We start from the raw sequence: 26,043 nt of genomic DNA, 5'->3' as shown, positions 1-26,043 counted from the left end.
TAAGCAGCCGATGAGCCCGTTCGGTCATGAGGTACCGGTCCCGCCGCCGGGTAAGTAGCCGATGTCGCCCGGTCATGAGGTACCGGTCCGCCGATCGCGGGTTCTGTGCGGCCGGGCGGTCGGTGTGATGGTCTGCTGCCGCGACAACGGGCGGTAATGTGGTGACTGCGAATTGTCGGCGGCCCTAGCGTTGTGAACGAGCAGATTACCTGCCCACCTGGCTGACTACTCGGAATATTCCTAACCGCCGCCGGGTACCCCCGTACCTATTTTTTATGTTTATGAAGCTAAAAGTTCCTAACAAGGTTGAATGAAAAGGACCGCGCAAGGCAGTGAGCCACGATTGGGCATGTCAAGTTCAAGTAATTTCGCTTTTACTGCGATTTCTAAACCTCTCGACCACCTGCCCCCTGTGCTGTTACCGGACCAGTGTCGCCGCGCGTGCGCGTGGGTCGGCGGCGCGCTGTCTGACCGTGCCGCTGCCGTGCCGCAGCGGCGGCCGCCAGGAGCCGGTGGCCCCGGCCCGGCTGGTACGCTCCGTGTCGGCCAGTCGACGGCCGCCGGCGCCGCCCGAGCCGGCCGCCGACGGGCCCGACGCCGACAGCGGTCCTGTGCTGCTCGGACAGGTGGGTGGGTGGGTGCGGGCTGGGCCGGGCACCGGCCCGCCGGGGCGGGAGCGTTCAGAGCCGGCGGGGTGTGGTGACGATCTGTTTTTGAGTTGGCCATACGGCGGGTATGTTTTCTCTTAGTCAGACATGCTGCTCCTGGTGCATCCGCTGTGGAAATGCGAAGCCGTGCTATATGTGAAGACTGCTTTGTGAGTGGTGTGCAAGATCCGTAACATAGAAACGTTAATAGTTTGCTCACATTGGTCTTCGTTTGGAAGGTTAGGTAATTGCGACAAACTCGTACTTGTCTTCAACGCTCTTTTGTTCTTCCGCATTGAAATCATGATGAAACTCAGCTTGCGCAGATCTTGGAAGCCAGATTTCTGTGACGCGTGAAAACGCAGTCTCGAGCACGCTATGAGGCATAACAAAGCTCAGACGGTGCGCCCAATTACCACCGTGCCTGGGTGCCGCCCCACCGCGGGGGCGCCGCGGTGTCGGTGCGGTCTGACGGCGCCCGCCGCCGGCAGGAGGCGCTGCCCGGCCACCGGGCGGCCGTCACCCACGGCCGCTTCAGTCCGTCCGGTCTGCTGCTGGCCACGTGCGACATGGACGGCGCCGTGCGCGTGTGGGCGCCCGCCCCGCCGCCCAAGTGAGCTGTCGGCGGGGTCCCGCCCGCCGCCGTCCCGCCGGCCGCGGGGAGATGGGAACGGTGGGCCGACACCCTGCGGCTTGGAAAGCTGATCACAAGTGGCCACCGCGACAGCTCCGTCTTGGGATCGGGAGTGGAAACGTTTCGCGGGATGACTGTGCCGTAGTAGCTCTAACGTCGCCTTAGAAAAGAAGCTCGCCGCTGGGTGCGTCTTGCCACTGCTAAGGCAGCTCTCCCGAGCTACAGCCTGACCTCAGTCAGCTGTCTCATGGACATGGGGAGTTGATCGAATGCGGTCAGAGCCATGTGGCACGTCGCGCCACAAACTGCCTCCGACACTGCTGTGTGCGCAGCGTGAGCCTCAGTGGCGTGACGCCCAGCCCCGGCTGCGCCAGGCAGGTGTGCACGATGAAGGCGCGCTCTCCCGTCCTCTCGTGCTGCTGGCTCAGCGCCCATCTACTGGCCTACGGCACCGCCACCGGCGACGTCAAGATCTACGACGTGGTGAAGCGGCGCCAGCTAATGGAGCTGGGCGGCGACGCGCTGCCGGCGCTCAAGGACAAACGGTGGGCTGCTGCCGACGGCGAGCGCCGCTGTCGGGGGCCCCGGGACGGGGCATGTGGGGCGATGCAGCACGGATGGCTGGCTGGGGTCAGGGTCGCCCGCTCCGCGCCATGGCGCGGGGGCCAAGTGTATATCTCCCCGCCCCCCCCCCCCCCCCTCCCAGGAGGCTGGGTGCCGAGCTCCAGCAGACGGTAGGCTCGTTTGACGTTGCTGTGCCCTGGGCTTGAAGACATCGCATCACATCCTGCTCGGCTTGTCTGGCACCCATTGGCCGGTCCCCTCGCTGGCTGGCCGCTTATCTCATTTCTAGGGCTGGTAGGTTTCCCCGGGTGCCTGAGCTGCAGTGCGTGTGTAACCGCGAGCCCCGCCCGTAGGGTGCTGTACCTGACCGGGGCCAGCCCGTCCACTTCCGTGCTGTGCTCGCTGGCGTCGCGCGCCGGCAGCGGGTCACCGCGCTCCGACCTGCTCATCTACGACCTCAAGGCGTCCAAGGAGGAGGTGAGTGACCGGCTCGTGCCGTCGTCGACCCTCAACCACTACCCCTGGACTGGTGTTAAGTTTCTCGCAAAATCTCCCGCGGAGGTGGTCACAGGCTGTTGCAGTCAGCGAATTGAGGCCTGGTTACTTTGTCGGGGCCGATCAGCAGAGCACACTGATGAAGCTGGTTTTCTGACGATGCCCTGGAGTGTAAGTCTCCGAGGACAGCTTGATAAATATGACTGTCTACGTCACCGTTATGCCGTCGCTGGTTCTCTCCGCGCTCGGGCGCTGCCTGACCACGCCCGACCCGGCCGCCAGTGCACGCTAAGTCTGCCGGCCGGCGTCACGTGCGGCGCCGCCGAGTTCAACCACAACGGCCAGCTGTTGCTGTGCGCCTGCAGCGACGGTCACGTGCGCGTGTACGACGGTCGCATGGAGGGCTGTATCAGCGACTGGACGGCGCACACTGGCGCCGCGCTCACTCTGCGCCTCTCGCCCGACCAGACGCACATCTACACACTGGGCGCCGACAACAAGGTGAGACTGGGCCGGACATACGCACATCTACGCACTGGGCGCCGACAGCAAGGTGAGACTGGGCTGGACAGACGCACATCTACACACTGGGCGCCGACAAGGTGAGACTGGGCCGGATATACGCACATCTACGCACTGGGCGCCGACAACAAGGTGAGACTGGGCCGAACAGAGACACATTTTATAGTGAACGCTGCAGAACAGGACGATGTGATTGACGGAATTCAGAAGTCAGGAGAAGAAACATCTAAGCTATGTTTCTTTTTATTTGCCGCCAAGCGCTTGGTCTTTCACGTTTCTGTCGCAGTCAGCTGGCATGCATTGTCACAAGTGGAGTTTTCTGATGACCAAATCGCCGGGGCAGTCTACTTTGTCGTGTCTTCTTCTTTTGACTCGGGCTTTGTTTTGCCTGCCCATCCATAATGCTAGGTGGAATCACCTCGGGACTAGAAGTGGGCTTCAGTGCTGTTGATGATGGCTAACCGTGCTTTTCTGCATTGGACCGCGTTGCTCCGCGGTGTTTGGTCACTTGTAGCGTTTACTGAAGCGACCGCTGCCCCGAGCCACATGCAGCCGGGCCCCGACGTGCTTTACAGCAGCCGTGCTGACCACGCCGCCAGTTTGTCACGTGGAGCCTGGCCCAGACGGGCAGTCAGCTGGCCGAGTGGCCGCTGCACGAGCGGGCGAGCGGGCCGTTCGTGCTGAGTCGGCCGGTGGCCGGCGGCGAGCCGGTCCAGCAGCGGCCCTACGGACAGCTGTTCGCGCTGGACCACCGGCAGCACCTGCTGACCTGCGGCAGCACCGGCGGGCGCCTCTACAAGGTGGTCCAACGCTCAACAGCTGGGGGCGTCGTATGCCCCCTGCGCTTTGGGCTCAACTTTGCTGTGTTTAGAGCGCGGGGTTTCGAGTCCTGTTCAGTGAATAGGCTTTGCACATCAGGGGTTTATCTTAAGACTCTAGAAAATGCGGACGGTTTTTTTTACTGCTGCAGCCAGTGCGTGATGGCGAGCCTTTGTCGCGAAAGGCGTCTTGACATTTGCCTCTTGTCTCAGGTACACTAAATTGCCTGTTTGTGGCAGCACATAACCTTTTATGACGTCATCGGGAGAACCATATGGTCACGTGGGTGTAGCGCACCATGAGCGGAGGCCACCGATTGGTGGTAATCCTGTGTTGGCTTGTGTTGACCTTACGACGTCATTCGTTTCAGCTGAGCGGCGCCGCCCTGGAGCCGGCAGCCAGCCCGGGCGCCGCCGCTCTGGAGCCGGTGCTCAGTCTGGGCGGTCACGTGACCTCGGTGCTGACCTGCGACATGGCTGACAACATGTGCGTCACGGCCTCGTTGGACGGTGTGGTGAAGACGTCCAGTCTGCTGCTGCACGGCTGATCGGCCACTGCAGCCTGTCAGACTGTCAGTTCCAGTCTGCTGCAGCCTGACAGGCGCGGGCTAGTCTGCTGCAGTGTGTCAGTCACCGGCCGCAGTCTGCCGCAGCCTGTCAGACTGTCAGTTCCAGTCTGCTGCAGCCTGACGGGCGCGGACTACAGTCTGCTGCGGTGCGTCAGTCACCAGCCGCAGTCTGCCGCAGCCTGTCAGTCTGTCATTTGCAGTCAGACTGTCAGTTACAGTCTGCCGCAGTCTGTCAGGCGCCGGCTACAGTCTGGTGTGGTCTGTCAGGCACCAGCTACAGTTTGCTGCAGCCTGTCAGACACCGGCCGCAGTCTGCTACAGCCTGTCATACACTGGCCACGGTCTGCGACAGACTGTTGGGTGTGAACGGACCCATTCACTTGGTCCAATGCAATCCAAAGCATTGGCCGCGGTCGGGTGCGAGCAAGGCCTCCAGGAAGTGCTGAACCTGAGCCCGCCACCAGGAATAACCCCTGTCAGGGCCGGTGGAAGAGCCACTGAACACCCCCACCGCTGTGAATCGCTTAGCGGGGTGTTGTCCGGACGGTCCGGCGGGGGAGGCCGTCGGCCAGCGGCAGCTGCCGGTCTGGTGCGATTATCTCATTGTCACGCAGTCAGACCCGGGGTACATCCGGGTGACATAAGTCGCTCCTACCTGCACATGATTTGAGTGTGTCACATGGTTGATCACTATGGCCAGTGGACAGGTACCATTGCCAGTGTTTGTTGGCCCATTTGGAGCTATGCTTTGCTCGTGTGGCGAGTAAGTTTTTCCAGCTCGTGCGGGTTCGTAACCGGACGCTTTCATGTCATTCCTGAGTACGCGCTACATTCCGTCTGCCCAACCAGCGTTGGCCCCACAGCGTGCGGAGATCCCAAGCCATGGCCATTGGCACTAGCGGGGGACGGTGCGGGTCACCTGGAGAGGCGGCTCGTTGGCCTTTTGGTTGTGAGCCTTTGGTTCGGGTGCACAAATTTTGAAAAGTGATGGTAAATAGTCGAGCATTTACATGCTGGGCACTGCTTAAAGCTACCAGATTAAAGAAGTGGAGCATTTCAGGACAGATGAAATCCAGCCGGAAGTCATTTTCCAGCGCTGGTGCTGCGTGCTGTGCAGAGTCAGGGCCGGGTTGCGGGCTGGGTCCGCGGCGGAGTCCGACGCGTGCTGCGCGCGCTGTTGTCGGATACAAAGACAGATCTCCAGAGCGTCCGGCGCGCAGCGCGGCGTTAGGTCCGCCTGAGCCGTGCGATGCGATATTTTTACCTCTGCCCGTGTTTTACGTGCATATTTTGCACCTTCGCGCCTCGTGAACCTGGGCAATTCCAGTGTTATGAAAGTCACAATGGACGGACGACAGCGTAGCTTGCATAGCTCGACTGGCATGGATCGATTGTGGTTGGTAGGTTTGAAAATAGGGTGATGTAAATAATTCAACCATGCACTGAAAATGCTATGTACTTCAATTTTGCTGCTGCAGCACATGAGTACTGAATAGCACATAACAGTTATGGACTTACGACACCCACGCATGGCAATGTTCGTCGTTGCACCACCGTTAGATCATGCAGCTTTAAAGTGTCCATTTCCGCACCTCGCGTATTATGTGCGTAAAACACTTTGATAATACAATGGTATGTACCAGTGTATCTGTAGTGGCAAAGGCGCTGAAAGTCCGCACAATTTGCAGAAGCATCGCGCGCCATGTGGATATCATGGTCGCAGTGTAGCCAAACTGCTGAAGTGCTCTTAACCAAGGCAACGATGAGTGAGCTACATGGGGCGGAGACGGGCTGGGAGGAAATTCCTGGAAGACGGGCTGGGAGATCTTGAATTTCCTCCCACCAACGGGAGGAAATCCAAACACTGTTGGGATCTTGGACTGTAGTCAGGTACGTCAGGACTGCTCTCCCATCACCGTAAGAGCGGCACCGCCGAGTACTGCAGACAGCTTGGGTGGCTGAGGTAGCGTCCTGGGTGGTTGATGTAGTTGTACCACAGGCGACGCTCGTAATTTCTCTAAAAAATTAACCCAATCCACCGATGAACCATTGTTCGGCTGTTACACTTGTCCGGTGTGCCAATGAGTAGTTGCGCACTACAGACACACCAGACGGGGACGGCAGTCCGAACAAGTATTCCATTCGTAATAGTGATGCATCGTCTAAGTCCTTCCTTAAACTACAATTTAATCCCGAGCTTTTACATCGATGAATTTCTGGGATCAGAGCTCGCACTAAGCCGCGTTTGTGTGCGCCCTGACCTCTACCACCCGATCGTGCACTTTCAGGCCGACAGCAGAAATTGGTAACGAAAGCCTGGCGTGTCGCAATGTTCGGTACGGCCCGTGATAGACAAGACCATGATGCGTTGGGACGGCCGGCCGGCTAACCAGGCGCAACGACGGGTCACATTCGTGACCTGGACCAGGCACCTGTCGCGACTGACAGGATGCCATAATCGTGACTGGGAAGTGGTTGCCAATGCTACACGCAGCAACCAAAGGCGCGGAACACTGAGTAAGTTCGGTGCGGCACGGCTGCCGAAACAAATGCCTAAAATATACAAATATTCAATAGAGAATGCTTAAGTTGTGCCATGGAATGCAAATTGGTGTGACCACCGTCATACTTTTCACGCCACAGTTTGCATCAATCGTTGCAATGCGAACGTGCTGTACCTCGTTCCTGTTCCATTCTGGGCTTTGAAAGTTGGAACAATTCGCTTTCAATCGGAATTTTACTTTCCCCGACCATGCCACCCCGAAATGGGGGTTCCGGCCGTTCACAGCACCGAGGCTTTATTGTTATCGTATCACGGGTTAGGCTCATGTTCACTTGCTGCTTTTCGATGCCACCATGATGAAACTTGGTATCGCTGTATATCTACTCTCCAATTTTAAACTGGCCACGCTTATAACACATCAAACCCAAGGCAGAAAGGATAGCAGAGGAGCCCCAGGACTTCTCCGCCCTCCCTCCTCTTCCTCCCATGCACGGATTTCGCCCTTCCTAACATCTTTGCTAAGTTCCATCCTGATGAGGGGCGTGGCTTTGCGACACGTTAAGAAGGGGAAGGGGGCTGAGCAGCAAACATTACGAAACCTTTTCCCAAAATGCGCCAACAAACAGGCTTCTTTCCGGCTTTGACCCACGTTGTCCTTTAATCGGGCAGGGGGACTGGAACCCCCGAACAGTTCTATTACCATGCGTTCTATTGCCTTGGTTACCACTTACCATCACTATCAAGATCATTGCAACACTTCCATTCTGCGAAACCTAGCACTGAAGTGCTGATTAAATTGTGTGCTTATGCAGCATAAGAATAAAAACAGGTGCCCCGATTCCTACAGACTCATGATCTCCAGCGCTGACCACTGGAGAAAGAACACATTACCCATACTTACCTATAGATATGTAGTTCAACTACCCGAAGACGATAGCAATAATTTCGTGGCGGCTTCTTTCTCCGCCGACTTCGGCATAACCATGGCCAAGGACCCGGCGAAAGCGGCGCAGGATGCGGGGTTTGATCGAGAAGACTTGGAGTGGATTTCGTCCCTTAGACATGATATTAATGAACATCAGGAGACTGCCTCAGAGAAGTTTGTTAGGAAGTTGAAAGCCAACCCACTTGTGCCCGTCGGTAAGTGCGGTCTTGTTCCTTTATTTACGGAGGTGGAAATGGCGCATCTACGCACAGCACGCTCTTGTTACGTAATTTGATTTTAATTGGTCTTCTGCGAACGACATTTGACATGAGGCGGTTACATTTCAGTACCTTCTTCATTGGGTAGCTGTTTGCATTGCAGTCACCATCTGTGTATCCATCCAAGCAATTTCAAGATAGTCAAGTTGCCATCATGAATGTGCAAGCAACAAGGAAAAAGCTGACCTCTTATGGCATGACACTTGGCATAATCCATTAGACTGAATGATTTCATCTAAAGGGCACATTAGGTATTTTAATGATTGAAGTCATTTTGCAGGCAGCCCAATCATTTCATGCATGAACTTGTGTACTTATGCATTGGACAGGCAGGAACCTTGCATTAGGCTGCAAGAAGTGTGTTACACATGAAGTTCTTGGAAGAGCAGCAACATTCCCAGCAACAGTTTCAGTGTATCAGTATTGTAAATCAGAGTGTACAGAGCCTGATGCATAGTCTGCATCAAGTTCACTGCATTGAGAGCCACTGTTTCAACAAATTTTGATGTGTAATGGCCTATTCAGGCAAAAATATGAATAGATGCTTTTTGTTAACTGGGCTCTTCCCCCCAATTTTCACATGTTTCAATGTATCCAAGCCTCCTCCTCTCTATACCATCACAAAGCAATGCTGCATTTTCAGATATGTTGTTCACCATGAGTTAAAACTTAATGATTGCAAATGATGGGCATACCAGTGTAAATATGACACAAATTTCACAAGCAGTTTGCTCATGTGGGCTTTTTGCACACTTCCAAAACCAGGGTTAGCAGCTGATAGAAACACATCCTACTCAACTCTGTCATTCCCAACTTTGTCAGGATAGCAGGAGGGAAGTGGGATAGGAACATTATTGCTGGTAGCTTTAGGCTGGAAGGGGATAGAGGTGAAGAAAAATGCCACTTTGTAGCCTTTGTAAAACTTGATCATATCTACTCTATTCTTATTAGGGCTTTTAAGATCACAACAGTCATTTCAGGGTTAATGACATCTGCCCCAATTTCACAGGATTTTCTGAAAATATGCTGTTGGCATTTGGCTTGTCTCTGCATGCGTTTATCTAATGATAACAGGGATTTTTCAGTACACGTATGCAATTGTCAGCAACAAACTGAGGGTGTCAGAACCAGTCTGTCAAAGTGAAAGCCCAATTGAAGCTTAAGTCAATGTCCCCTTTTGACTTCTGAGTCTTAAAGTCACAGCACAATGCATGGATAATAACTTTTTGATCAAAGGAGTGCTTTAGGCTAAGGGTAAGAAAGTGAGACAGGTGATATGACCTGATAAGGTTCTGACAATATCTGCAGATGCCAAAATACCTTCAGTAAAGCCTGGGACCTGGGGCTAAGCATGGGGCTAATCTATAAAATGGCACCTCATTCTACCCCAGCCCCTTCCAGTCCAAAAATACCTGGGACTGGGATAGTTAGGTGCAAGTCATGGTGAAATTTGTGCAGACCACCACCATTGTGAGGGTTCAGGCAGTAATGGCTTGTGCTGGCAAATACTGCCACCTCATTAGCCGCATGGTGCTCAAGGCCAGGGAAAATATGATCATAAAGATGTGTGTTGTGTGCAGTGTGCATCAGTACAATTTCTGACATCGACAGACTTCAAATGGCTTCCATTCAATGTAATATTTTCTGTGCAAGTTTCAGTCACAAGTTGTTAATTACTAGGTTTTAACAGACGTGAACTTCATTGGTTATTTGCATCTCGAACACGAGTCACGTCTCGTGCTACATGATATAGGAGGTCGGACGATGATACAGGGTGACAGAAATAAGACCGGAGGATGAATAACTTTAGAATAGTGCCATAGCCAGGTATCTGGATGCGAGTAAATATCAAGTCACAGAAAATATGCAAGAACACCACAAGACAGTGCCCAAATACCTGCACACAATGATATTTGGGTTCTGTAAACAACGTACCGATAAGTAGAATACCTTTCGACGCAACCCGTCTGCTACGGTACCAATTTCGCACGGCCAGTTCGGTGACCACTGTGATGTCATACAAATTTGTCATGACGCAATCAAACCACGGACACCTGTGGCCTTCGGGAGACGTACCAGCCAGCTGCAATGCGCGCCGCGGTTGTTGCAGGGTGCTTGCTGACGGCTTCGGCGCTCAGTTTCGGCCTGTGGAGCTTCCAGGCGGGCCGGCGGCAGACTTCACAGCGCATGATGCGTCTGCGCGTGGTGGCGCAGGGCTTCACAGTGGTCGCCCTGCTCGGCGGCATGGCCGCGAACGCGCTCCAAGCGCGCAAAGAGGAGAAAAAGTAGCGCCCGCGGCCGGCCCGTCGGGGCCGACCTGCGCCGCCGCTCGCTCGCGGCTGCGCGTGAGTACTCGCAGCTGCACGGCGAGACCATTGGCAGGGAGGCTGGCGTCCGAGAGTGGTTTGTAAATAGCCGATGCAGCCGGCGAATGACTGGAGTGGTGGAGCAACTGTGATGTGTATTTGTGCGTGCTCTGTCGGCCTACGTTAGGCGTCCGATGATAATACATGGTGCGCAACTCGTGAGACCTATGGCTTTCAGAACTCCGGTAAAGCTAAGCGTTTCACGCAACAACTCCGCGCCGAGCTCGGCAGTCAGAGGTGGATGCCACCGACAGCAGTTTCATTACAAATCTGGTTAACGGACAACCAACTAATAAATATTCTCATCAAACACAACAAAGGAGCCTGGCAAAGACGATCCTCTCCGGCATCGGTGAGCGCCGATTGTAGTTGACGTGAGCATGTCCGGGCCAACAGCGGGGTCCGCTCAGTGTGGACTCTCCATCTCCGCATCGGCCTCCAGAGAGACGTCCGCTCTGTCCGCGTACATTGCCCTGTGGGCAGAACGCGCTGCTCAGTGTGGACTCTCCATCTCCGCATCGGCCTCTAGACAGACGTCCGTCCTGTCCGCGTACATCGCCCTGTCGGCGGAACGCATTGCTCAGTATGGACTCCCCATCTCCGCATCGGCCTCCAGACAGACGTCCGCTCTGTCCGCGTACATTGTCCTGTCGGCAGAACGCACCGCTCAGTGTGGACTCCCCATCTCCGCATTGGCCTCCAGACAGACGCCCGCTCTTTCCGCGTACATCGCCCTATCGGCAGAACGTGACGAGACTGGCTGGGCGGGCAGATGGCGGGATGTCAGTGCTCCGCGTCCCCAGGCCGGCTGGTATGATCGCTGCCAGTACAGTGACATCGCTCTTGTCACGGAGGAGAGCGTGACCGGCGATCTCTGCCAGCGTCTCCAGCCCTGGCAGACGACTGGCAGGCAGGCCGCCGTGACGCTAAGGCCGGCATGACATTCGTGCCGGCGGTGCCCGAGCCGCGCCTGTAGGCGGGCACGATCTCCGAGAGGGGCGTATAAGCAGGGCACGTATCTCCGATAGGGGCGTAAAGCAGGGCTCGTATCTCAGAGAGGCGTGTGAGCGGGACAGCGCGGTACCTGAGCAGCGCGTGCACGCAGGTGAGCAGGCTGACGTCCGAGTAGCCGGAGAGCCGGGCCAGCTCGGCCGGCCAGGCTGGCCACACGCCCAGCAGACTGCGCGCCGCCAGCACGCAGGCGGACGCCACCAGCGACGGCGGGTAGCAGAGCACATAGTGCTCGTCTGACGGCCGGTCGGCACCCCGTCACCACCGGCGGCGGCACGCCCACCACCCGCCCAGCCCGGCACGCGAGGCAGGGAGAGCGCTGCCCACCCACTGCAGCATGCAAGACATGCACGTCCTTAACGATACGGAACGCGTGCACGGCCACGCGATGCATTGGTCTATGCAGATTGCACAAATCTAAGGACATGCAGAAGCGTAGAGAGGTCTTTACGAAGGAAATCGTGCTAAAGCATTGTCAACAGACATGCGTGCAGCGTACAGATCAGAGGCACGCCTCAGGGAAGCAGGCTCACGTACAGACGGGTCTTCCAGCGAAAGCAATGTGCCGCAGCGCCGGCACATTGCTTTCCCGTCGCCAGCGCCGAGCCCGACTCACCCTGCAGCGCCACGTCCATGAAGTAGTGCAGGTAGCCGAGCAGGGCGGCGCGGAGGGCGGCCGGCGCCGGCTCGTGCCCGGCGCCGGCCGGCGGCGGCGTCAGCGCGCTCCCCGGCCCCTCATGCAGCGCGCCCAGCACCATGTCGCCGTGGCTCAGCACGCGCGTCGCCAGGAACTCGACGAAGTGCGCCACCGTCACAAGCGACACGTTCCAGCTGCGGCGCGGGCCGGACGCGCGTCAGGATAGGTTGTGACGGGTGCCGCCAGGTGGCCGCACGGCACGCGCCGCCACCGCTGGTGCACAACACACGAGGGGTCTGTGCGCAGTCAGGTGACGACGACATAAATTATCAATTTTTGGTTCACCGTTGCATCACTGTTCTTTGCCTAGGTTATCTTTTGATTGCATGGTCCTTGATGGCTATGACATTTGCGGTCTTGGTTCGTAAGATTGTGTATCAAACATTGGTTCTTCTCTTCATTAGATGCTTGGGGAAGCTGCGTGCGCTACTTTGTTACGAAAGTCTCGCGCGCTAGCCGAGCGCCAACAGGCCCGGCGTCGGGGCCCCTAGTTACCCGAAGAACTCCAGTAGAATGGCCTCGATGGCCAGGTAGTCACGTATCGGGTATGACTGCGCCACCAGCAGGTGCAGCTCTTGCGGCTGCGGCACATTGCAGTCGCGGTCCTCGAACTTGGCTGGAACGACGGTGGCACCGTGAGCCGACGGCACGCACGCCTGACCCCGGGGGTATAGTGGCGTTGGGGGCGCCACGCCGTGAGCCGACGGCACGCACGCCCAACCCCGGGGGTCTAGTGGTGGCGTGAGCGCCACGCCGTGAGCCGACAGCATGCACGCCCAACCCCGGGGGTCTATTGGCGTTGGGAGCGTCGCGCCGTGAGCCGACGGCACGCGCGCCCAACCCCGGGGTCTAGTGGCGGTGGAAGCACAATGCCGATCACTATCTCAAACACCAAGCTGACTTGCGTTTATCGTACAGACTGCAATGGCACAAGGAATCCGCTCATAGAGGCAGGTGGTGCGCGAGTGCCGACGGACAAGCGATGCCCTTATCAGCAACATGAGTGATAAACAGCTAGGTACGTTCCGAAGCGTGGCGTCGGCGGACATGATAGTCATTCGCAAGTTACGGCTGCATGACAGCTGTGAGCCGTTTTCTTTTGTTGGACATCGCTATTGCAACACATAAGTGATGATGCTGACGATTAAATGCGAAAGGAAGTTACACGAACAACACACATACACACACACGCACGCACGCACGCACGCACGCACGCACACACACACACACACACACGCACGCACGCACGCACGCACGCACGCACGCACGCACGCACGCACGCACGCACGCACGCACGCACGCACACACACACACACACACACACACACAATTGGACGACCATAACGCTACAAGCCGGAAAAGTATAACCTTCGATGTGAACATACACTCCACTGGACAGGTTGTCATCAAGGAATTACGCCACGAAGACTACATACCACAATACCAAAAAAGGTCTGATGCGAGTTCTCGATCGCGTACTAAGGTTTAGCTAGCCGATCAGCGTCCGGTCCAAGCCTGACATATCCATGCACTCGCATAATCACACAGGACCAGTCAGGCGCCTTCCGGGGCATGGGGAGAACAAGGTGTCGACCGACGCGAGCGTTCATCCCCACGTAGATGACGGCGAACAAAGGCGATGAAAGCTGATAACCTTGAGAAGCCCACGCCAGCGGCTTTTATCAGTGCGCTGGAATGTGCGTGCTTCACGTCCGCGCAGAGCACCTGAAACTGTTTACTCGGACGAACGTTCGCGCACTAATTCTTTGATGTCTTTTGTCGAGAATGTTTTGGTGGCCTGACCACTAATCTGGCGCGGCAACTTCAGTCGACGTCGATAAATTTGGCATCCCCTACACTTTCGACTAATGTGTGAGAAGTGAATGAGCTGAATCACGCGCCTGTGTAGTTTTCACCATCCACTCCCACCTGGTACAAGATGCGGCATTCGGGACCGGCTCCAAAAAGGCGACGTTAGGGGCTTCTCGGCCGATTAGAAGCGTCACTTCGGGTCGATCGGCCCTCAGCCCGCCTGGGAATATGTGGGCTGGGCACCATGCGAACAGTTTTGAGTCTGCCTCCTGTGCTTGCCAAAGTTTGCCAAAAGTCCCTAAGAGCTTAGAACCGTTGATCAATGTTTTGCATGGAAGCCCACGTGACCAGCCTCACGCGTTGCATCACGTTTCTGACCGCACTATTGCTCCATCTCTTTTTGTCGAAATGCGTTGGTCTCGTGTGGCTTTGATCATGCTTCGAACCAACTTGGACCCCCCGCGCTTGAGCTTTTTCGCAATTTCTGCTTCGCTTTCCGTGTTAACCCAAAAGAGAGGGCCGAATGCTCACGATCATGCAATGCTGCCAGCTACATGGATCCACGCCTGATCAAACAGCTCCAATGAAACATGTTCACATTACGATGGAACAGATACACGCCCGCCACGCGGCCTGGTCCGGACGCTGAAGCTACACCATTCCTCGTTGACTGGCGTTAAGACCAACCTGGCCTGCAGCCCCAATAGTACTAACCACTACCGTGCAACCGTCACCACCGCAGACAGTTAGAGCTCACCACCACACGGTGGGGTGGTTAGGGGGCAGCCTGGCAATAGAGCACTGACTGGCGAGCAGCAGGCAACCGAGCGCCACCAGGCCCAAGTGCGGCACTTCCACGCGATGGTTGTCCATGAAGACGTCGAGCAGTCGGATGGCCAGGTGGACCGAGGTGTTGCCCAGGCGCAGCCGCTCGCCCAGCTCCCGGATCATGTCCACCAGTCGGCGCCGCTCGCCCAGCTGGCGCCAAACGCACGCCAACAGGTCGACGTGATTGTGCTGGATGGGCTTCCCGTATCAAGCTTCCAGCGTGTTCTCGGCTGGCCACAGTGGACGCAATCGACCGGACATTTCCGATGACAGCCCAGAGAGAAGCTTGGCCCACGAGCATTCACCTCCCCCCCCCCCCCCTCCCTCCGCCTCCCGCCAAACACAGGGATGCAAACTGGACATGCAGACAAACAAGTTCCTGACTGCCCCAGCCTCACCTGAGGTGATCTACCTCGAAATGAAATGGTGTTTTTCTCCTTCCAAAGGAAATATGCGAAAATATCTTCTGCATAATCTGTTGTCCACCAGTTCTTCACAAAGGCCATCTTGTGCTCACTTGCTGATAACAGGCATATCAAATGCCATGACATGCACAAAGCATGTTACCAGTGGCCTTCAAAGGCAAGGCCTGTACACAAGCCAATACAATGGGCCAATATTACCTGATAGCATTCCAGCATGCAGTGCAAAGGTCATCACATGTTCTGTAGCGATGGAGCTTGCATACATGCCATACAATATCCTACAAATACAGATAACAAAAGCACCATGTTTTTTACCAGCTCTGGACACATGAATCATTTACAAGTTAAATTTGCATGCATGCTGCATCCAATCTGCAAGATGTGGTAAAAATTGGCAGCCAAACTAACCCCACACATCAATTTCATGTCACCATGCCATGCGATAGGTGAGAGCAGCAGGCAACCCGCAAAAATGCTTTTAAGGGGTGGACCATTTTTGCCCTACCTGTGGCAGAGCCATGTGGTCATTGCCAAATGCAGACATTTTGCCCACAAAACTTGTGAAGTGTGAACTTCATCCTAGCTCAATTCTATGGAAGATAATTGCAATGAGTCAGGTATACAGCCATATAAAGGACTACAAGTTTTCAATATAACCAGAATAATCTCATTGCAATGATTGCATGCATGAAAGTTGCTAGCAAGATGCACCTTGACTGAATCTTAAAACACAGATGTTGCTCACAGATCCAAAACATTCAAGTATAAAACAGACACCATATGCCAGCCAGTGTTAATAAATTCAATAAATGTGACCAATGAATGCTGGTCATGTAGGGCATCTGGTGCCCATTCTACATTTGTGCTTTTCGATTTTGAGGAAGGTATGTAACAACAAATATATTCAAAATAAATCTTACTTGACAACTGTCACCTTCAAAATTATCTTAAGGTCTACTGAATGGGATCAAATACTCCTTGCTCAATTGCAAGATGTCGCCCAGCTTTCAGTCAATTATTTCACGGACAAGCCTGGGCTATCATTCACACATGGTAAAATCTCCAGACACTACATATACTTTGTATTTCTGGAGTCAACCCACAATATAAAGTGTGTGAAATATGACTCATATAAGTCATGTCATTACATATATATGACATATGGCTTTCACGACTTATACGACCCGCCACATACGGCACCGGACAGCCTCGCAGTCAAGTCCGGCGCTTTACAGCATCAGCCCGGCTCGATTATGTCCCAATAGCGCCACAACTGTCTTAACCGTGCTCACGAATTTTTTTGTTCAGAATCAGCTTTGAAAACCAGATACATAAAGGGGTTTCAAAAGTCTGCCCATTCATAGTGATGACAGGGTTATCAGCGCTGAAGTTCGTACTGTGATTCGTGAAATGTGAGCGATAATTGCAGGTACATGTACGAGTGAACATCACTCATATTGCGGTACTCTCACCGTGAAAAATTATAACATAAAGCATGTGGCACTTCCGCGTGGGTTGGTTGTGCGCGGGCCACGCGGATGGGTGTTGGTGTACCCGGTTAGCTGCCAGTGTGACATAGGAGTATTGGGGAAGGGGTGGCATCAAGGACAGTGTGCGTCATTTTGGGCGAATGATTCGGTTATTTGACAGATGAATATTCGGTAACAGTGGTGCTTCCCTCCATGTAGGTCCTGTTCAGCATCGCGTCCAGCGGACAACACTGCAAAATTTTCCATTTATGCGTTCCATAGCGGGACAAATTAAGATATCTGTGATATTTTGAAGCTTTACCAAGAACGTTTTCAGAAACCCATTGTCAGATTTATGATAATTACATACAACTTGCTGAACGTCATCAGTCCCTATAAGATGGGCACAAAATGACCATTGGAGTTGATGCGCCTGAAAACACCAATAAACAACAACAAAGTCCCTATGCGACTTAATGATGTGCCACAGAAAATGTGCACTGGGTTGTCCAATTCAAAATGTTGTCTCTAAATATGTGTAATACAATGTGTATTTGATTTGTGGATTATAGTAGTGTAGTGGTCAAGCCATCTTCATAGTCATATGTGGCTTCAGAGGAATCCTAACTAGGAGGTGCACCAAGCTAAGTTTGGCTGGATTTAGGATACCGCAAGGCATGATGCGGCTCAAACCTGCACAGATCTCATGTTTGATTTGCCTTATTGTATGACAGCCAGCTGTGGTATTGTCTTATGACCATGTCACCTAGCTCTATCTGTTATGATGAGTTCCTTTTACTGTTTCTTCCAGTGGCTTATGGTGCTCAAGACTCTTTGCATCTTTACTTGTTAAGAAAAGCTGTACCATAGGTGTGTATTTGAATTTTGTTGTATCTCATGTGAGTTTAAGTGTTTTGGCGGCTTAACTGTCTTAATGACAACAATGTGAGATGTTTAGCAGTTCCTAACTTTTGTAATGTGATGCTTGTGTGATGTGATATGCATACCCTATTTATAGATATAAATCACATGTGTTTGTTAACTAGTACTGCTTTCCATTAGTATTATCTGTAGACCCAGTGTATACCAATTATGTTCAGCATACCAGGTATATTGAGTGGCATGCAGTCATTAAATTGGATTTCTTTCTAGCAAGAAGCATGACAGGAGAAACTAAAAAATTCAAGAAAGCTGTTCAAAAAATTGGAACGCACAATGGCATGTTCCATTGTGATGAAGTCCTGGCTGTCTCAATGCTCAAGATGTTACCTGAGTGTCATGAAGCTGAAGTTGTCAGGTCTGTCAATACTTTTAGTTGCAATTTTTCTTCTATGTACCCATTTGTGCCCCACTTTCAATGTTTGGCTTGTCACGGGCTACATTTGGTGAATGATCAATTGTTTTTGGTTAATAGTCATTGTTCAAGCTAAGTTATAGACCTCTGTGGGTTCATTGCTAAATGCAGAACATGCAGCCATCTTAAGCATCTGAGGTTTCCTTACAACTAGCAGTGTTCATGGAAGAGATTGGTGAAACGTGTCTGAAAGCTTAGCCCTGTTGCTGGAATAATTTCACTAGCTATGTGACTACATTGTAGCGTTACAATTTACGCATATAGTTTCTATCACTTGGAGTATGCTTAGGATGTCACAAAAACTGCTGTTTCAGGTCCCGTGATGAAGCTGTTCTAAGGGAGTGTGATATTGTTGTTGACGTTGGTGCTGTCTACAACCCTGAGCTGCACCGATATGACCACCACCAAAAGTTAGTGCTATGATAATATGACAGACTCTTGCCCACTCAGCAACCTATGGATGTCTATATTTTTCACTCACTATATTATATTTGACACTGCACATTGTCAAAGCTTTATAAGATTCATGGGTTGCATGGAGATGGGTTCAGACTTTCAGATAACACACTTTGGGGGTGTAATGCATCTCTGTTGTTTTTTGTCAGCTTTTTGAGTCCCATTTTAAAGAGCAGGGAAATCATTTGGAGTAAGGCTGTAGGGGGAGGGGGGGGGGGGTACAAAACTCCACCCCTGTCAGCACAGTTGTCTGTTCTCCATTTGTGTCGCATGTCTCAGTCGTGGCTGCATGTCGTGACGCCGTCAGCGGGCGCGTGTGACCGGCACGAGAGCCGTCTGTTGGCTTCAGGTCTTTCTCGGAGAGCATGCGCTCGCTGACGGCCGGCGCCAAGCCGTGGGTGACGCGCCTGAGCTCGGCCGGCCTCATCTTCCACCACTTCGGACGGGACGTGCTCGACACCCAGCTGGGCCCCGCGGCCAGCGAGCACCGAGAGGTCGTGTTCGACCGGCTCTACCAGACGTTCATGGAGGAGATCGACGCCGTGGACAACGGCGTCAACCAGCACGACGGCACGCCACGGTGGGCGCGGGCGGGGCGCTCGGAGCGGGTCGGCTTCGGGCCTCGTGTGGGTTGGCGCGGAGGGGTCGGATCCGCCGAGTTGTCATTGGTTATGTGCCGTCGTCGGAATTGGCACGGATGGGTCAGAATGTACGGTTCCGCCTAGTCCGAGAGAACTGTATCGATTGGACAGCACGCGAAATTTGCGTTGATTGGTTAAAACTCACGTTTTCGTGATTCATATGGGCTGACCATGACACGCCACACTAAGACTGCATGCATAGAATGTCTTAGATATGCTCTTGTCCAATGTTTGCTTGTCCAATATTCCTTTCATTCAACCCATTGCTGCAGATGTAATGTTGCCTAACTTCCGCTGGTTGTCCCGCCCCCCTCCCCCCCCTCCACACAGCGCGTGCCGCCGGCCCAGTGACGGCCTCCACGGCCACCAGGCTGGCCTGACTGCCTGGTCGTCGGTGTCGCAGGTACCAGGTGAACTCGACGATCGGCGCACGCGTGTCCCGCCTCAACCCGGCGTGGAATGACACGCAGCCGGACGAAGCGGCGTGCTTCGAGCGTGCGCGGCGGCTGGTGACGGCCGAGTTCACGGACGCCGTGCAGCGCATCTGGACCGTCTGGTACCCGGCCCGCCGGCTGGTAGAGCAGGCCGTCATCGGCCGGCACCAGGTGAGCAGACTGTCACTGACTGGCACCAGGCGAACAGGCCGCCACCGACCGGCACCAGGTGAGGAGACCGCCACCGACCGGCACCAGGGGAGCAGGCCGCCACCGATCGGCACCAGAGGAGCAGGCCACCACCGACCGGCACCAGGTGAGCAGGCCGCCACCGACCGGCACCAGGTGAGCAGGGCGACTCCTGATGAAGCAGGCCGACACCGACTGGCACCAGGTGAGCAAGCTGTCACTGATCGGCGCCAGGGGAGCAGGCCGCCACCGACCGGCACCAGGTGAGCAGGCCGCCACCGACCGGCACCAGGTGAGCAGGGCGACTCCTGATGAAGCAGGCCGACACCGACTGGCACCAGGTGAGCAGGCTGTCACTGATCGGCACCAGGTGAGCAGGCTGTCACCGATCGGCACCAGACGAGGAGCACAGGGAAGGAGACATGCTGCGGGAGCTGCTGCATTGCCATCATTGGCTTACAGGTCGTGCCAGAATGGTAAGGCTGTCATGTGTTTCTGAAATCGACCAAGCCGTTTGGCGTTGCCTCACGCGTGGACAAGTTTGGGCGCTTCTTCGGCGAGGTCTCGTCTGTTCTTTGGGGAATCATCACGTGCTGTACATAGCCTTTGCAGCATAAGATGTGAAGAAGTCCAACTGTAATAAGCTCAGATCAATCAGTATTCATTGGTACAAATATGGCATGTGACAGGCACTCGCGCTGACCGATCTGTGACCGGCGTACCGCGCTTCAGCGCCCGTTCTTGTACTTTGTACTGTACTGGGTACGGGGACGTGGATGCCTTACACCAACGGCCGCTGACCGGTGGACCGCAGGTGGACCCGAGCGGCCTCATCATGGAGCTGCCGAAGGGCGGCGTGCCCTGGAAAGACCACCTGTTCGTGCTGGAGCAGGAGCAGCAACCGCCGTGCCAGGTCATGTTCGTGCTGTTTACGGACCAGCAGGGCCAGTGGCGCGTGCAGGCAGTGCCACCCTTCACCGGCTCCTTCGACATGAGGTTGGTGCCAGGGAGGACGTGATGATGCATGCGAGGGAGTTTGCGAAAAGTGCACCTGTGTCACCCGCGCCTGTTCTCAGACGGGGTGCCGCCGCTTTGCGTCCCGTGTGTGACGCGGAACGTGATAATGATCGGTCGATTTTCTCGCGCCCGTGACGCTAAGCGCGAGATGGCCGTAGTCGAGCGTTGGCGAGCTCTCGCGCGGCTCGCTGACACGCCCACCGCCCTCAGAGTGCCCCTGAAGGCGAGCTGGCGGGGTCTGCGCGGCGAGCAGCTCTCCAAGGAGGCCGGCATCGACGATGGCGTGTTCGTGCACGCGTCTGGCTTTATAGGCGGCGCGACCAGTCACAGGAGTGTGCTTCAGATGGCGCGCCAATCGCTTCAGGAGGCCGGCAAGCTGTGATTGCGCCCGCTGGACCTATGGAGGTGGACGACTGTACAAATAAATACACCTTTTGTGGTGGTTTGTGTTTGAAATGCACATGAAGGAAATTTCCGCGGTGGGCCCTGCAGCTAGCAGTTGATAGCTGCAGGGGCAATGGGCCCAGTTAGTGACCAGAAAGGTAATTGCTGAGCTGGTGGCTGACAACTTACATATTATGATGTGCGTTCCCACTCCATAGATGAGAAGTGGTTTGGCGAAGAATTCCACCGAAGGGCAGAGCTGTGGTGCTGCAGCCTGGCTCGCCACAGGCTCGCCTGCTTGGGTGCTAGGTAAAGCCATCTTGGGCATGAAACGTGTGCTATGTACATGCCAGGCTAATGCCAGTGCTATTGTTTATGTGACGCCCACTTGGTGCGATGGCGTGTATGTAAACGGAACGCCCCGTAGGGTCGTCATTGGTGTGCGGCGGGGTGGAAATGGATGCAAAAGGAGAGCAGTGTGGCAGGTGTGAGCGAGATCTGATGCCCTATGTGCAGTGTCTTGTATTTGGCAGCAGTGCTGCTTAGAATTATTGTCAGCTCTGCTCTTGTTAAGTGTTTTCAGGCTACAAGTTATTGGGGAGGCTGTGCCGACTTAAACCCTCAGACGGAATCGAAGTCGATCCGTAAAGGAACCAATAATGCGTAAGGTAAGGACGGAATCGACTGGATTCTATGTTCTTGAGTCGCAGTCGGGGGAAGTCTATCGTGCTAATCGAGATCATCGTTGATGTGGCTCGGTACAACTGAGCCGCATCCAGGATGAACTATAACATATTATATGGCACTGAGCGAGCAACACACGTGGCGATCAAAATCCACTTGCATGCATGCGAATTGCACTTGGAATATCGCGTACATCGACTCATTAGGACACATGACCTGTGCAAGCGTTGACATCGGGGTGGGTCTCGGTACTCCTCGGTGCAATGCCTGAGTCGATCCCATATGCCTTTATCCTCTGTCTAGGTTGATTACACAACTGGAGCCAAATAGAAACGCGCTGGGTGAGCCGTTAAGGAAGGAACAGTGCTGCCAAATTGGCGAAAAGCATTAAAAGAGCATTGGCAGGAGGTGCGTCCCTGAAAGCGCTGCTCGTATTATTTAAAGTTCCTGCTACGCACAAATTGTGAGTCATTGCTGCGCAGGTGACACGTATCAACAGTGCCTTGCGTTTGCGTTCATTGCATATCTAGAAGCCCGGCAGTACCTGGGATTGCCGACTAGTTGGTTGGTGTTAAGGGAAATGTGACTGCTGATTTTGTTGAAAAGGGTACGGGTAGCTGTGTGAATGCTTACGGATGTTGTAACCCGATTTTTGTTGCCTACATGTGATAATCTTGTCACGCCAAATTCTGGAACATAAGCACGTGCCAAGAAGGGGACACCGAAAGGCTGACTACAGGCTTGCTTTCTGAAGGTGAGTGTGCACTAAATTTTTTATGGTGATAAGGTGTCACTCATGCAAGCTGCTACGAGCAGAGCATTTTCAGAGGTTGAAATATGGAAGCATCATTGTTACAGTACATTGTGAAATGACAGGTCAGGCCTGTTTTTTGTGGGAAACCATTTGGACCAGTCAGCAAGTTATGGCAAACATGCTTGTGGGCTGCTGTGGTGTTACCATGCCATGTGATGATGCACTGTGCTTTTGATAAGTTTATTATTGTAGAATGTGTGGCAATGCACTCAACAGTCAAATTGACTAATCTCCATCCCTATGCTTGCCAAGCTGCCCCAACATAGGAGTTGGCCTAAGGCCTACTAACTAAGGCCTACTAACTAACTAACTAAGGCCAACTAAGGCCTACACATACACACAGAAACATACAGCACATGATCACAGGCCATGGTAAAATCACCACAGCACATTGACATGTTTTCTATTATTTTTGACCTGTCCAAATGGTTTTCCATAACAAACAGGGCTGGACTGTCATTTAAAAGTGTACTGGAAAAATGATGCCTCCATATTTCCACTGCTGAAAATGTACTGCTCGCAGTAGCATGAGCAGGGTGAAACCTACCATTGTCAATGTATGTTAAGTCATTAAATTGCATGTCATTCCATGGTGGCATGACCTGGGAACTTGAGGTGCCTGAGGGTATGATCCTGTAAAAATACAATGAAAATGCAAAAATGCTATAACAGCAAAGAAATGTAGAAAATAGCAGTTTTCTTCATAAGCCATAGTCCAGCCAATTGACCCAAGCTTTGTCACCAACCCAGCATATCATAGGTGGATGCCTTGGTTTCGCCCACTGCTGAGGCTGATGTGACCTTGACCAGAGTCGGTCAGTGCACCCAGCCGGCAAACGGGCGGTGGGATGAGCCATGTGACGTCGGACCATACGCCACCAGAGCCTGTATCCATTTTAAGTGGGATGCTTCCTGTAGGGGGTCTTTGGATGAATTTTTACCACTAAACCGACTTCGACCTGACCGAAAACCAAATCATGTACGCGCAAATCATGTTAGGCTAATTATTTCAATTCGTTGCAGCGACGTCAGCAGTTCAACGAGCTTTCCCCAAAACGGCGTAACCAGGGCTTTGGCATCGACGTCAGGTCCTAAATGGTGTAGGTCCTTAAGGTTTAAAGTTACGGAGTCCGTGTCACCGAACGTTTGAACGCCCCTCAAAAAGATGTGATGTCGCGCGCTCGGTCAGACATGGGATAATCGAGGGCGCCAAAAATGGCCAGGGGCCATGACGCGGCAAACTGACCCCAGCAGGGTTTTGGCCAGTAAGCGGTAAGAGCCTTTAATTCCTCTCACAGTTGTAACCTCACAGCACTCGCGGTCTTCTGATATGCCTGCGAGACCGTTGGGCGCCTGAGGAGCCCCGAGACAGTCACTCATAGGCCGATGGACGGGCAAGGCGAGACTCGTCGAGGCACGAACCAAACGGATGGGCACTGGTTCCAAAGAAGTGTTGCCAGAGGCTTGCAGTGTCTTTTTTCTTCAAGTTTTCAGTCTTTCCCCAATCTCTACGATATTGTCCGTCGTAACTGTCAGAGTATACACGTATTCGGCGGTGCTGCTATATCTGTCCACATGGAAGCAATTCCCTGCTGTGCGTGACTCCCTCACCGGAAAGCCATACGTGCTCAGAATCGTCAGATGTCCATTGCCCGTATGCATTATATGAACCTATACCATTTGCTCATTTTGGAAGACACTGGCTACCTGAAGACGATTTAAAATGCAACGTAACAGGTAAGTATTCTCGCTTATCATTATTTGGAATAACCATATGTATATATAATTACCATACGTACCATACCATACATAATAACGATACGTACATATGCCTATTAGTAATTTGTTAATGTTTGTCGGTACCAGTGTGAAAGGGAGTGTTCCACATTTATGTGAGGTTTTTGAAACTGAAATAGCCATCTTGAAGACCTTTCGGTGCTGTTCACAATTCGTACCATTTTTAAGACCTAAGGCCCTCAAGTTTCTGAGCTACACGTCCGCGAAAATGGGGAAAGGTGTATCGAAGAGTATTTCAAAGTGACCTTGGCGTTCATGACGTCACAATATTGTCATTCAGATCTGCCCATTCCATAAGCCATACGACGATCAAGGCGAAGAAAAACGTAATGTTCGTGGCGTTCATATTTGGCGTTCGTGAGCGCGATTTCCAGACATAACGGCCCTCGATTGGCTCTCAATCAATGTTGTGCAAGGGTACGATGTCGTAAACAAGCCATGGGTGCATTGAGGACTGTGTTTACTAAACAGAGAATTGTGCTGTCCATTTGCAGTCTGTTCCACCCACAAATTGTTATAAGTGAGCTTATCTTATCATATCTCAGGCTTGCTTTAATATCGTGAAATGTGAAGCAGTTCTGTTAAAGTATTCGTCTTATGAAGTAAAAGTACACCTACCCGACCACGGCGTCCCCTTGATCATCCAGTCCTCTTTGTCTGGTTGCGCAGTTAGGCCGGCAGTTTAACTGATTGCCTGCTGGACATTTCCATGTCTGCAAGTCCCACGATCGTTTCAGGACGTTCTCATATGGCAGAATCCTTTGCTGTCCCAAGGAGCCCTCCTGCCACCGGCCCGTTCGGTGTTTTCATGGCCTAGTGTAACAGTCTCTTGATCCCGGACTCACCTGACAGTCTGCTTGGCACACTGTGCTGCCTTGTCCTCTGATTGGTCCTCTGTGCTGCCTCGTTCTCTGATTGGCCCGCTGTGCCGCCTTGTCGTCTGATTGTGTCCAGGTCCCATTTCCACATGGTCAGCTTCCCGCTTCCACGGCCCCACCATCCGACTCGCTTCCCTGGCCCTATTTACCGTCTCAGTAGCTCAAGTTTGGAACTTGTTTAACAAGTTTGGAACATTTGGAACTTGCAGATTATTTGACAGCTACCGTGTGGGAGACACGATGGTGCGCAACCGAGAAATGTCGTCTGTGCCTACAAGTAAGAAGTTGGTAGCAGCTTGTGACATTATTACCCATCTGTCTCTTATGAATAGAGGCACATCCACGAGTATCTATTTTGGGTCTCATCCTTATAACCCTTTAAACAAAATGTTCATGGACAGCGCGTTAAATGGAGTACGCCGCGTTTATTCTGTTCAGACCAAAAGATAAGCGAACATGAAGCTATTATCCCGCGAATTCAGGGAAACCTTATGCTATGACTTTGGATCTCTGTCTTATGGCGTTTACCACGGATACTCTTTCGAGGCTCACTATGGCTTTGGCAATGGGAGTATCACGTGGTCCATGATGACACCGCACTGGTTCAAAGTTAACCAATGCGCCTCTCGATAACGGCCGTTGCCGCCGCTGGGCCAATCAGAGACGTGCTTTTATGCGCACCAGTAGAGATGCACGGCGGTTGTCATGACGAAAGTAGTCCCGGCAACTGGGAAGAAGTGTAGTGCTGTTACAAAACGTTGACAACGTAATTTGGACTCGAATATAATTATGATTGACAACCTTATTGTGGTCTGACGGGCTGCAATGGCAC

General features: G+C 53.3%; 3 protein-coding genes and 1 long non-coding RNA gene across 6 annotated transcripts; 3 read left to right on the top strand and 1 right to left on the bottom strand.

Annotated features, from left to right (window-relative positions):
* The first annotated feature begins 570 nt into the window (after positions 1 to 570).
* LOC119108999 (WD repeat-containing protein 91) lies at positions 571 to 5,880 on the top strand. Its single transcript, XM_037232544.1, has 7 exons — positions 571 to 626; positions 1,139 to 1,260; positions 1,656 to 1,826; positions 2,199 to 2,322; positions 2,623 to 2,841; positions 3,462 to 3,662; positions 4,052 to 5,880. The coding sequence occupies exons 2-7, from the start codon at positions 1,217 to 1,219 to the stop codon at positions 4,226 to 4,228; spliced, it is 936 nt and encodes a 311-aa protein (XP_037088439.1). The 5' UTR covers positions 571 to 626; positions 1,139 to 1,216; the 3' UTR covers positions 4,229 to 5,880.
* A 1,851-nt stretch (positions 5,881 to 7,731) lies between these two features.
* LOC119109005 (HIG1 domain family member 2A, mitochondrial) lies at positions 7,732 to 10,483 on the top strand. Its single transcript, XM_037232553.1, has 2 exons — positions 7,732 to 7,892; positions 10,066 to 10,483. The coding sequence occupies exons 1-2, from the start codon at positions 7,736 to 7,738 to the stop codon at positions 10,242 to 10,244; spliced, it is 336 nt and encodes a 111-aa protein (XP_037088448.1). The 5' UTR covers positions 7,732 to 7,735; the 3' UTR covers positions 10,245 to 10,483.
* Positions 10,484 to 10,591: 108 nt separating this feature from the next.
* Positions 10,592 to 15,739, bottom strand: LOC119109006 (uncharacterized). 3 transcript variants are annotated; one of them, XR_005095377.1, is made up of 4 exons: positions 15,600 to 15,739; positions 15,068 to 15,258; positions 12,525 to 12,645; positions 12,061 to 12,163 (listed from the first exon to the last, which is right to left on the bottom strand). It is a non-coding gene; the product is annotated as an uncharacterized LOC119109006 (long non-coding RNA). The 3 variants fall into 3 exon arrangements; XR_005095378.1 differs by lacking the exons at positions 12,061 to 12,163; positions 15,068 to 15,258 and adding an exon at positions 10,592 to 10,794 and having other exon boundaries at positions 15,600 to 15,738; XR_005095376.1 differs by lacking the exon at positions 15,068 to 15,258 and having other exon boundaries at positions 15,600 to 15,734.
* A 2,026-nt stretch (positions 15,740 to 17,765) lies between these two features.
* Positions 17,766 to 21,096, top strand: LOC119109003 (MYG1 exonuclease). The gene is made up of 6 exons (XM_037232550.1): positions 17,766 to 17,860; positions 18,232 to 18,327; positions 18,723 to 18,953; positions 19,418 to 19,619; positions 20,452 to 20,633; positions 20,865 to 21,096. The coding sequence occupies exons 1-6, from the start codon at positions 17,784 to 17,786 to the stop codon at positions 21,034 to 21,036; spliced, it is 960 nt and encodes a 319-aa protein (XP_037088445.1). The 5' UTR covers positions 17,766 to 17,783; the 3' UTR covers positions 21,037 to 21,096.
* Positions 21,097 to 26,043: the final 4,947 nt, after the last annotated feature.

Source organism: Pollicipes pollicipes, unplaced genomic scaffold, assembly GCF_011947565.3.
Source record: "Pollicipes pollicipes isolate AB1234 unplaced genomic scaffold, Ppol_2.1 Scaffold_7204;HRSCAF=8538_pilon_pilon_pilon, whole genome shotgun sequence".
NCBI classification, from domain to species: Eukaryota; Metazoa; Arthropoda; class Thecostraca; order Pollicipedomorpha; family Pollicipedidae; genus Pollicipes; species Pollicipes pollicipes.
The sequence above is the reverse complement of the archived record's forward strand: the minus strand, read 5'-3'. Positions and strand labels throughout refer to the sequence as shown.

Coding starts and splice junctions, on each gene's coding strand:
- LOC119108999 (XM_037232544.1), top strand. CDS start 1,217: ATGGACGGCGCCGTGCGCGTGTGGGCGCCCGCCCCGCCGCCCAA. Junction 1,261..1,655: donor GCGCCCGCCCCGCCGCCCAA/GTGAGCTGTCGG, acceptor CGGCTGCGCCAG/GCAGGTGTGCACGATGAAGG. Junction 3,663..4,051: donor CCGGCGGGCGCCTCTACAAG/GTGGTCCAACGC, acceptor CATTCGTTTCAG/CTGAGCGGCGCCGCCCTGGA.
- LOC119109005 (XM_037232553.1), top strand. CDS start 7,736: ATGGCCAAGGACCCGGCGAAAGCGGCGCAGGATGCGGGGTTTGATCGA. Junction 7,893..10,065: donor CAACCCACTTGTGCCCGTCG/GTAAGTGCGGTC, acceptor CGGTTGTTGCAG/GGTGCTTGCTGACGGCTTCG.
- LOC119109003 (XM_037232550.1), top strand. CDS start 17,784: ATGTTCCATTGTGATGAAGTCCTGGCTGTCTCAATGCTCAAGATGTTA. Junction 17,861..18,231: donor CATGAAGCTGAAGTTGTCAG/GTCTGTCAATAC, acceptor CTGCTGTTTCAG/GTCCCGTGATGAAGCTGTTC. Junction 20,634..20,864: donor ACCGGCTCCTTCGACATGAG/GTTGGTGCCAGG, acceptor CACCGCCCTCAG/AGTGCCCCTGAAGGCGAGCT.